Consider the following 10,740-nt stretch of genomic DNA (forward strand, 5'->3'; position numbering starts at 1 on the left):
TCCATGCAGGGACCCTCCCACCCTGCACCTCTCTGGAGTAGCCCCTAAGGGAGCTAGACCTGCCCCTCCAGACAAGAGGGAATCGCCCTTCTAAGCCCTGACCACGTCCATGGGGGTGAGGGTGAGGACAGCAGTAGCAGCGCCCCTCCTGTTCTGAGCAACCTACCTGGGCACGGAGGCAGCTGCTAAAAACTGGTGCCACTCAGAGCTCAGTGCCCCACGCAGCGTGCGACAACCATCAGGGCTCCCCACCAGCTCAGTCACTCGACCCAATCTTCTGACGACCTGGGACCAAACCCTGGGGATGGACCGGGACCAGAGCCCGACAGTAACGAAGCAGCAGCACATCCCCCAGACCGCTGCCGAGCGCCAGAGCTGTCTGACGGGGCAGATGCGCCGCCCCTCGAGGGACGGACACGCGGAGCTCACCCCAGCGGTCGAGTTCAGGTTACTCAACGCCCAGACCTGAGCGCTGCTTCACTGGAGCCTCTCGTGGGTGCAGGCACGACAGGCCAGCCAGGCTGCCGCTCTGCACTGTGACCGGCCAGCACCATCCCATCATCACAGCCACAGCCAGCTCCGCCCTGGGAGACCTCCAAGGGCCTGGAGCGATCCAGCAGGTTGTGCTCTGCTGGCTGGAAGCCATCCAGCAAGGCGCTGCTGCCACCTTTTGGACGGGACGCAAAGCACGGCTCCGGGCACACGCCATTTGCAGCGATGCTGGCAGCTGCTGCATCCCGCCCCAGAAGTGGCTGCACTTCAGTGGGGCCCACGTAGCCCATACCTACCTCTTCACAGCCTTCCCCTCCCTGGAGTGTGCCCAGGTGAAAGGCCCGTGATCCGTCTGCTGGCTCAGCCGTGCTTTAAACAGAGCGTTGACACCAAAATATATCAGTCGGGGGCTGCAGGTTTTCTTTTAATAGCTGCAGACTTTACACCATAGTCACAGAACTAAAAAGCTAGACAGGCAAAGGTTGGCATTCTTAGAAAGAGCTTCGGCTGTAAATCATTCTCCTTTAAACCAAAACCAGACACAACTACACAAAAGCTAGTCTAGACCCATGGGTGAGCTTCAGTTCTAAAAACAAAGAGAGAGAGAGAGGGAGGGAGAGACTCTCTCTTCTCTCTGAACCAGGTTTCCCTGGGGGATGCGTGAATGGGGTGATCAGGGCAGAGGGCAGACTTCAGCGTGCGGAGGCTCAGGCACGGAAGCGGCTGGTGAAGGGGGCGGGATGTGGGGGCAGGGTCCAGTCAGGGCCTGGCATGATCACTGGCCCATCCGCCTCCTTTCGGCGAGCCGCTGCGTCTTGGGAGGTGGCCCCTGCCCAGCCCTGGCCATTCACAGAGCAACAGAGAGGATTTTATTCCCCACATGCTGCCAGGTGAAGCAGGGACAGGCATTGGACATGTTCCCTCTCCAGTGACATATGTAACTAGCGCCCCACCCCCACAGGCTGGAGCGCATGGCAAGGTTTATGTTGGCTGGAATTGGCAAGGGCCTGTCCCCACCTTTGGGGTTCAGTTGGTCCTGGGAACGAGCCACCCTTCTGCTGTGGGGGGCGGGGACAGGGATGCTCTCAAGGCCACTGTAGAAATGCTTGGCTCAGGTGTAGGCTGCCTCCTCCCGTCTTAAAGCAACAGGGATCGGTTTACAGGAGCCCAAATCCTATTTGGGATTTAACCATTTCATCCCCAAGCAAAACCACGCCAGGGTCGTGCCTTAAAGAGAGTGCTGATGAATAGCGTGAAGCATGTAGCCAGACTTTCTTCTGCCTTGGGAGGAGGCGCTGTCCCCAGGATCTCCCTTCCCTCATTCTACCTGAGCCCCCGGAAGCCTGGGGCACTCTCTCCTAGAAAGCAGGGGCCCAGGGCACCCAGTCCTTGGGGCGATTTCCCTGCAGCCTCCGTTCCAGTCCGTCCGTCAGTGAAATGATCCTGCCACAGCCAGGCAACACGCTGAGTTCCTGAACTCGCAGGGCTATGGCGGGGCTGGCATGGTGGGTACAGAATGGGGAGTATGTGAGCAAAGGTACATGTGACGCACAAAGGCTCTGAGGTTACTGTACCCTTCAAATCACATGGCATGAAGCCCTTCATCCCTGAATTCTGCTGCCTGGCGGAAGACTATGGCAACTGCTCTGGGTTCATGGAAATCCAGGTTGCTTGCCTGCGGGGCGGAACGCTCACCCCCTAAAAGGCCCCCCACCCCCAAGAGGAGAGAGGCATCCAAGGGTTCTCTCGTTCACATCTGGAGTCATTCACTTCTCCCCCTTGTCGGTTCCTGTCTCCCCGAAGGAACGAACAAGTCCTGCCAGGGCTGGAGCCCTCCCCCTGCGGCTCCCAACAGCACAGATCCACTGTAGCGCATGAGGTCCGCTGGGGGCAGTTAGTGCGGCATGGCTGTTATCCTCATGCTCTGTGAGGCAATAGGGTACGTCACCATGGGCGTGGTGGCATGGCTCATAGTGATACCTCCCAGCGGCTGTGCCATCGAAACCGCCACTGGTGCCACTGACACTGCCACGGGCGCCATGGAGACGGGAGGAGCCATGCCTTGGGCAATGGTCTGTGCCAACGCAGCCGAGAGCGGGGCAATTTCAGGGTTCATGGGGGGCGCTGCATTGGTTGGGGGCGCCGCCTGGGCTCCAGCTGGAGCCACCAAATCCTGCTGGGTGACAGGCCGGGGCTGGAGGGCCTGGCTGCTGAGCGTCGTGTGGGTCTGCGCAATGCTGTGGTTATAGCTGGTGACCGTGCCCACGGTCGGGGCCAGGGTCTGCTCAGTGACTGGGGCAGTGGAGCTCAGGGTCATGACCTTGGCCTGGTTCCGGAACTGGGCGTTCTGCTCCAGCAGCACCTCGTTGGTTGCCAGCAAGTTGCTGACCTGCTTCTTGAGGTCCTCCACGCGCTTGCGCAGCACGACGTTCTCCTCCTCCAGGAGCCGGTACTCCACCGTGCGGGGGCTGCCGAAGCTGTACTCGTAGTTTTCGAAGTGCAGCCCGTCCACCCGTCGCCGCTTCAGTACAGGGTCAAGGTCGTCGTAGCGGTCGGGGTCGTACATAACGTCATAGGGGTCGTAGCGGCGCACGGTGGTGGCGATGCCCTGGTCCCGGGCCGCAATGACCCGGGCGTCATACTCGTACTCCCGCTGCAAGTGCTGGAACTTGCACTTTGCTCCCCGCTGGCAGTCGCCCTTCAGGAAGTCCCGGCATATGGGTACCTCCTCCTTGCTGTTGGGCAGGTCCGCTGGGGAGAGCCCCAGCCCAGCAGCCACCTTCTGGCGCAGACGCGGGGGCAGCTCCCCTGTCTTCTTGTAATAGTCCTCGTCCTCCTTGGTGCCGTGGATGAAGCGGCAGTTGAGGCGGACGCACTCCTTGTTCTGGAAGTCGTGGCAGAAGATGAACTCGTTCTTGCGCACGCCCAGGTTGGTGACCTCACTGATGTCGGGGTGCCGGAAGCGGCAGCGCTTGCCTCGCTTGCAGACGTTGCGCAGGAAGTCGCGGCAGATGTCGTCCGAGTTGGCGCCCGCCTCGTCGCTGCTGCTGCCATTGTTGTAGTTGTCCCGGTCGGGCATTTTTCCACCCACGCCCTCCCTGCCCCCCGGTGGTGAGAGCGCACGCAACTGCAAAAGAGGAGAGGAGGCAGCGAGTGAGAAGACATAAGAGAAGGAGGGGGAAGTGGGTTAGGGAGGAGCTGTTCTGGGATAGCTGGCAGGGACATATCTGCCCTCAGGAATTACAAGCAGGGCGCCAGCCTCTCCTGCGATTAAATGCTGTGACTAGTTTTTGGCTTAAAGTTTGACCGTTAGTGCTGTAAGAGCCATGCGGATATCAGGCCATCTTGAAGTGATCCTGAGTAAGGTTAGTGATGCAAAAATCCGGGTCCCTCATTTTTAAGAGACGCTGTCAATACTTTTTTCGGACAGACCTTGTGCTGGTGACTACCCAGGCCCCTGCCCCACTTGCCTAACTCTGTTGTGTAGCCACTTGTCCGTTGGGACCTGGAGTGAGAGCCAGCCAGCTCTTTGCATAAATGAGCTTTCAGACATTCACCATGGTGCACCATGATGCAGTGGACGCAATTTTCAAAGCAGCTGCATTTTAACAGTTTGAAACCTCCATGAAAGGGCCTCTAAACAGGTGAGGTTCTGACTCCTTCAGACACAATCCAATGTCTGCGGCTCTTGGTACCCCTGCGCATTTAACATCCAACTCTCTCTAGACCCCGCCAGACTCTTCAACAAATACCACCTGTTCAAAAAGGCACAGCTTTACCTGTCAGATCCAAAATCTTCAAGGTCACCCCAGGCCAGATCACTGCTAGAGGAGCTGACTTGAGTTGAAATCAAAGTCCTAATGAAATTAAAACATAACCAAAACAAGCTAGTAATTGCTCCTTCTACATTAGTCAAGATAAAGGCAGAGGGGGCTGATTTCACAGTATTTGATGTCAGACAGCATTAGGGCCCACCATATTTATATTAGGGTCAGTAAATCAAGGCAGCAGCTACTTTTATTGTAAATGATGCACATCCAGCAGGATACATGGAACCTCCTGCAATCACACATCTTAGCGCCAGATTTCCAAGAGTGCATCTTTACAGCACGCGATGTACAGCAGCAGATGAGAGCTCTCCTTTAAATTCTGTCTCCTGAATTTAAAGGGCATGGGAAATCTGTCATCACATATAGTTACATCCGGAGGCAAACAATCAATTTTCTAGGGCAGGGCCATTGTTGCATGTACAGCACTTAATGCAACAGGGCCAGGATCAGGACCCTAGGAGTGGCTACAATACATAATAGTTTATTTTTTAACCAGACTGACCTTTTAAATCAAGGCCCTGGAACAAAAACTGCTTCTACATATGTCCACAAGCATGCAAAACAAAGATAATAAACACACAGCCCTTGAGGCTAACTATAGGAACAAAGGACTCGAAGGGACCCCCCAGGGCCAGCCCCCTGCTATCCTACCAGCCTATTCATAAACTTAATGAAAAGTGGAAGGAAGTGCAAAAGATTGGGGGTAGCCGTGTTAGTTTGTGTCTACAAAAACAATGAGAAGTCATGTGGCACCTGATAGAGTTACACATTTACTTGCCCACAAAAGCTTGAAGTGCTACTTGACCACTTTTTCGTTCCAATAAATCTGCTAGTCTCTGAGGCGCCACGGGACTTCTCGCTGTTTTGGCAGAACATCGCGTGACTAAGGGCGCGTGTGCGGTTCAGAGCCCGAGGTGATGTTGTTAGAAGCTGCTGGGGGACCCCTCTGCGGTTTCAACCTTCCCCTAACCTACCCCCTCGTGCTACTCTGCGATAGAGCCACCACGTTTGCGCGACCCACCGCAGCAGCGTGTGTAGGCGGGGGGGGGGGGGGGGGGGCAGTGTAGGCCTAGCGCCCCTACAGCGCCACCCGCGAGCGGTGAGCCCAGCGGGGTGCGGGGTTGGGGACCCAGGAGCCCCGTTTGCCGGTCTCTGAGCCGGGGTGAACCCCCGGGCCGGCGCCGGCAGCAGAGCAAGAGGAGTCCGGCCCCTCACTGCGGGTGGGGGACGGGGAGACCGGGGGGGGGGGGTTACCCCGCCCCGCCCCGCCCGGGACCGGGCCGGAAGTACGGGGAGGGCCCCCGGGCGGGCGGGGTTAGCCGGGCCCAGGCGCCCCAGCGGAAGAAGGGCCCCAAACCCGCCCCCTCCGCCCGGCCAGGGCCCACCCGGGGCGGCCTCTCGCTCACCCGCTCTCCGACCGCGTCCTCCTCCAGCCGCCACAAAGAGCGGCCCCTTCCGCCGGCCCAGCGGAACCACTCTATGGTTCTTCCGGCCGACGGCCGGAAGCCGCGCCTCCCAGGGTGCAGCGCGCGGCCAGGCGAGGTTACCATAGCGACGAGGCCCTACTTCCTGTAGCCTCGTGTAGCTAAGGCGGGGCGGGAGGCCTGGCAGCGCCGCGCCGGGTGAAACAGGCCCCCCGGGGACAGGAACCTGCACCCCACTAACACCTGGGCGGCGGCCCCCACCTGAGACCCAGCCAGCCCCTCCCCCACTAACTGAGCTGAACCACACGCGAGGGGGGCCAGGAGCCAACCCCCTCCTCCCATTGGCACCTGTTGGCTCTGCACCATTACATGGGATGATTGGATAACAGCAGCAGCCACCACTACTGGGGGCAGCTTAAGGACGGCCCATGGAAAGCCACCCCCCACCCCCAGTCATAGCACCTACGCCCCAGGCTGAGGGACAAGCCAAGGAAAATGTCATGGTAGGGCCAGAGCTAAAGAGGGCCTGTTACAGAGGTAGGTCACCTCGGGCTGCCAGCCCTTACGCCAAGCTGGGCTAGCAGGGTTGCCACAGGATTATTCACCACGCAGTGCACGCTGAAGGGTGCTTTAAATTCAGTTTTGTTTCCTTCTGCATCTCACACAGTATCTCTTACCACAGCTCATACCACACATTTCATCAGAGGAATATAATTTTTGGATAACCCTGATGCATTGCAGAAGCACCAGAGTTACAGGTTAGCCATGCACTCAGCACAAGAGCCAACACTTCACAGCATGTCATTGTGCAGCTGCAACAACCTAAGGTTCTCATCCCTGCTCCTCCCACTCATGTGCTGCATAATGGCTTTGCAATCTGCAAACAGACTCATTTGTTTAGTGTTTCAGAGCCTGCTCTGCAGCACAAAGCCTTCCCTTTGTGAGGGATTCTGCTACTGTATTCATTACCACCCTGGCATACAAACCCACTGTTCAGAGACACATGGGAACCCAGCACGGCTAACTTTGAAGGCTACAACTGCACAAAAGTGTAGCTGGGTATACGTGCACAACAACACAGTGCATCGTGGCCTGGACATTTGAAAAATTTCTCCAGTCGCATCTTCAGCAAAAGCTATTTCTGTATGTGGTGGATTCACTTATTCTAAGCCAGAGATCAAAAAGTCAAGAGGGGAGCTAAAGATATTGCAAAGCCAAACTACCATGTGTTAGAAGGGGGCCCAGAAAGCAAGCCACAAAGGGACTGAATGATGCAAGGCAAGTGTCATTGAATATCAAGTTGCATATTAAATAGCATTAAGAAAAAAGGCACATTCCCAACCAGACCAGGGTTTGTTTATTGTATACCTGCTACATTCAACTACAAAGACTAGGACCAGTCCAGAACGTCAAAACTCAGGGTTACCACCCATACAGATGAGACCTTCAGTCCTAAAATGGAAAACTCTTGAAGATGGTAAGGAAGCTGTCTTGCAACATCAGGAAGTAGGCACATCCGAAGGAGGTCAGCACCCCAAGCTCCAGCATCCTATGCTCTGCTTTGCAGATTCAGTAGCAGCAGAAAAGATGCCTACTTAGACCTCTGCCTCATCTTTCTCCTTTTGCGCTTCAGCCTGAGAAAGACAATTTTAACCCATCAGTAAAGAACAGATCGACACGGTAATAAAGCTATAATCATTCTACTGCAGGCATCCAACCTGGTCAAATGGACATGTCATTATCAGGCCAGATAAGAACAAATCAACAATTTTGTAAAAAAATTTATGCCTGGTGTTTAAACAGAACTAACACCCTATGAAGTCTGCCACTGAACTGCTGCACTGTCTTAGTGTACAAGGAACTGAATAACCCAGTTCATTATCCAGAGATGTGGACAGAACACAAATGAGGACAGCAACTTCAGTAGAGGCTAGCTCCAGCATAAAGGATGATTTGCAAATGAGGAAATAAAAGCAAGAGATCAGACGATTTTTGGTTAAGATTCAGTTTTTATGTATCAGCAGATCAGTGAACAACTAAAAATAGCAACAAATGAATTTATTCTGCTTGGAAGAACACTCATCTTCCCTGATGTATTTTGATGGCTTACTTTAAACACAGATAATACGGAGAAACTTAAACGTGACCGTTCAGTTAAAAGAAGTCAGCCTTACCTGTCCTACCTAACACAACTTATTACAGCAAAGACAAAAAGGTCAGAGGTAGGCAGGCCATTTTAGTTCTGAGCTGGCCCGGCTGCTGTTCTACTTACATAGCGCTGCCAGGTGAGCTAAATAATATTCACTAGAAATAAAAATTGGTTTACTTCTGCCCAAACATACCCACACAAGAAAAACAGTATTTACAACTGATGCCATCTATTTAAATGTTTTCTATAGCCTAAGCCACTAAATGCTTTGCATGCATCAATGTTTATCTTATCCCCACCCCAAAGTTGCATTCTCACTATTTTACAGAAAAATAGAAGCATTTAAGACTCTCAAGGTCATACGACAACAGAACCAGGAATTTTACTTTGCACCTAACACTCTCCTGTTAGCCCTCATGCTGTTCCCACAGCAGGCATCAGTCAATTAAGCTTGTAAACAGTTTTGACAGGTGGCCCACCCAACACAATGGGCTCTCAATCCTCAGTCAAAGCCTCTAGACACAACAGAAATAAACACATTTTAACTGTCAAATTAGCAAGTGATATGGGATGCAAAACCTGACTCAAACAAATCAAGGTTTATATTACACTTGCTTTGCTACATTTCATTAGCCATCCAAGCAGGCCTGCGCATGCATTCTTAGAGCACAAAAACAAGATTGGTATTTGCTAAGAGCTAAGCCATGCAAAGTATTTGCACCCAGCAGAACTACCCGTTAGCAGGTAAGCCACCTGGCCCTGCAAGAGGCAGCAAAACCTGGAACACATACCTGCGCATTCGCTTCTTTCGCCACTAGAGGAAAGAGAGGGTGGGAAAAAAAGAGTCAGTCACAGCGTTTTCACAACACACCCGTCCTGGACCCTCCCTTGAGGGCCCAATACCCGCCGCACTCCGCAGGTGAAGCCGGTACCAAATCGCCCCCCACCACGTTTTGAAAAGGATTAATACCCATGCAGCAGCGGCGCCAGACGGATCTTGACCCGCCCTCCCCACCAGCCAGCGCTGCAGGGGAGCAGCTCGCCTGCTACCCGCCCAGAGGCCATGCGAGCGGGGCAGGGGCAGCCCCACGTGCGTGCCGCCCAGAGCTTGAGGCAGGACCCCCCCGCAAGCCCAGGATGGATAGGGGGCTACCCCAGACAGCCACAGGACCGAGGGTCCGCGCCCCGCCCCCCGAGACAGGGGGTAAACACTGCCCCTCCCCCAGGCCCTCCAACCGGGGGGGGGGGGGGCCGCCGCTCAGACATGGCTCCCCCCACAAAGGAACCCCCCCGAACCCCGCTGCCCCACCCGACAAGCACCAGGCCCCTCCCCCGCCCCGCTCACCTTGGCTCTCATGGCGGCCCGGGCTCAGGGCCCGCGGATGCAGGCGGATGGCGGCGGGAGCCTTCGGCCTCCCACAAAATGGCGGCAGCAACGGCACAGAAAGAGAGCGCGAGCCCCCGCCGCCCCCTTTTATTGGCCAGTTACGGAAGGGGGCGGAGTGCCGCACGCGCTTCGCCGCAGGGCATGGCGGGAGTAGCTGTTTCTCCCGCCCCACAGCCTCACGGGAGATGTAGTCCGCCCCCCCCCCCCACTGGTCCTCCATTTTGAATACAAATCTCCCAAACTAAGCCCAGAGCCGGGGATGGGTTAAAAACTCCCAGTGGAGTGGGGGGTGGGGGGTATGAAAGGCCTAACCCCGCCCCCAGCTATAGTCCCCTGCCCGAACCGTGCACAAGCCCACGTGTTTGGTGTGTAACACCAGCCGCCTGTCCCGTGCAAGGCTACACATGCAATAAACCCATGCTAGGCGTGCAGCAAGGAAGAGTTACTCACCCCTTTCCAGGACACAAGAAGAGCCACAGGGGTCAGACCAAAGGCCCACCCCACAGGGACCTGTCTGCCGACCATGGCCAATGGCCCAGAAGAACGAACAGAACCACCACCGTGTGACACTAGCCCGGCCTGTCCTGGCTAATAGCCACCGATGTGCCCACCCTTCATGGACTTATCTAGCTCTTGGCCTTACAACATCCCCCAGCAGGGAGTTCCACAGGGTGACCGCACGTCGTGCGAGGAAGTGCACCCTTCTGTTTGGTTTACGCCTGCTGCCCATTCATTTCACATGGCCACCCCTAGGTCTTGTGTTCCAGAGAGTCAATATAACACACCTTTATTTACTTCCTCCACACGCATTATGATTTTATAGCCCTCTATCATCTCCCCAAGCCCCTTTTTTTTTCCAAACAGACGAGTCCCAGTCTAAATCACCTCTCCTTACCTTTCGTTGTGTCCGTTGACATTTTCTGAGGATGCCAGAGTGCCATGCTGGATGCAGGAGGTAACTATACCATTGATTTACATAGTGGCAATTTATTTTCTGTCTTACCTATTATTTTGCCTGCTGCCATTGACCAAGGAGCTGATGTTTTCAAAGAACTAGCCACAAGGATTCCAAGATCTTTCCTCGGGGTGGGTGACAGATCATTCTGCCCCCATCATTTTAATGTACGGCTGAGATTCCATTTTCCAATGAATGTTACTTTGCATTGGCCGCTGTTGAATTTCACCCACCGCATGCAGAGGGCACCGCTCAGCATTATAACCCACTTCAGTTTAGAGCCTGGCTTTCCAGCTTACACATTTAGCCCTGCAGGTCCGTTCAAGCCTCAGAGCATTAGGCAAGACAGGGGTCTGAGCAGCACACGCTGCATGTTACTGCTGGCTAATCTACTGGCCTATCACCAGCAGAGATGGGGGGACTGTTATAACACAGCAGCTAGGGCTGAAAGAGGCTTGTTGCCTCTCCACCTCAGCATGGGTTATGCTTGCAGAAGTGCACAC

The 10,740-nt window shown here is 55.0% G+C and overlaps 1 protein-coding gene and 1 long non-coding RNA gene across 4 annotated transcripts; both read right to left on the reverse strand.

Moving 5' to 3' along the window:
* Window positions 1-897: 897 nt before the first annotated feature.
* Window positions 898-5,994, reverse strand: ZC3H10 (zinc finger CCCH-type containing 10). Of its 3 annotated transcripts, none has more exons than XM_074979807.1 (3): window positions 5,729-5,781; window positions 4,272-4,349; window positions 898-3,619 (listed from the first exon to the last, which is right to left on the reverse strand). In XM_074979807.1, the coding sequence occupies exon 3, from the start codon at window positions 3,569-3,571 to the stop codon at window positions 2,387-2,389; it is 1,185 nt and encodes a 394-aa protein (XP_074835908.1). In that variant the 5' UTR covers window positions 3,572-3,619; window positions 4,272-4,349; window positions 5,729-5,781; the 3' UTR covers window positions 898-2,386. The 3 variants fall into 3 exon arrangements, with proteins under 3 accessions (XP_074835908.1, XP_074835909.1, XP_074835907.1); XM_074979808.1 differs by lacking the exon at window positions 5,729-5,781 and adding an exon at window positions 4,825-4,843; XM_074979806.1 differs by lacking the exon at window positions 4,272-4,349 and having other exon boundaries at window positions 5,729-5,994.
* A 1,092-nt stretch (window positions 5,995-7,086) lies between these two features.
* LOC142003206 (uncharacterized) lies at window positions 7,087-9,376 on the reverse strand. The gene is made up of 3 exons (XR_012642794.1): window positions 9,241-9,376; window positions 8,687-8,709; window positions 7,087-7,380 (listed from the first exon to the last, which is right to left on the reverse strand). It is a non-coding gene; the product is annotated as an uncharacterized LOC142003206 (long non-coding RNA).
* Window positions 9,377-10,740: the final 1,364 nt, after the last annotated feature.

This window comes from Carettochelys insculpta, chromosome 29 (assembly GCF_033958435.1).
Source record: "Carettochelys insculpta isolate YL-2023 chromosome 29, ASM3395843v1, whole genome shotgun sequence".
Taxonomy (NCBI): Eukaryota; Metazoa; Chordata; order Testudines; family Carettochelyidae; genus Carettochelys; species Carettochelys insculpta.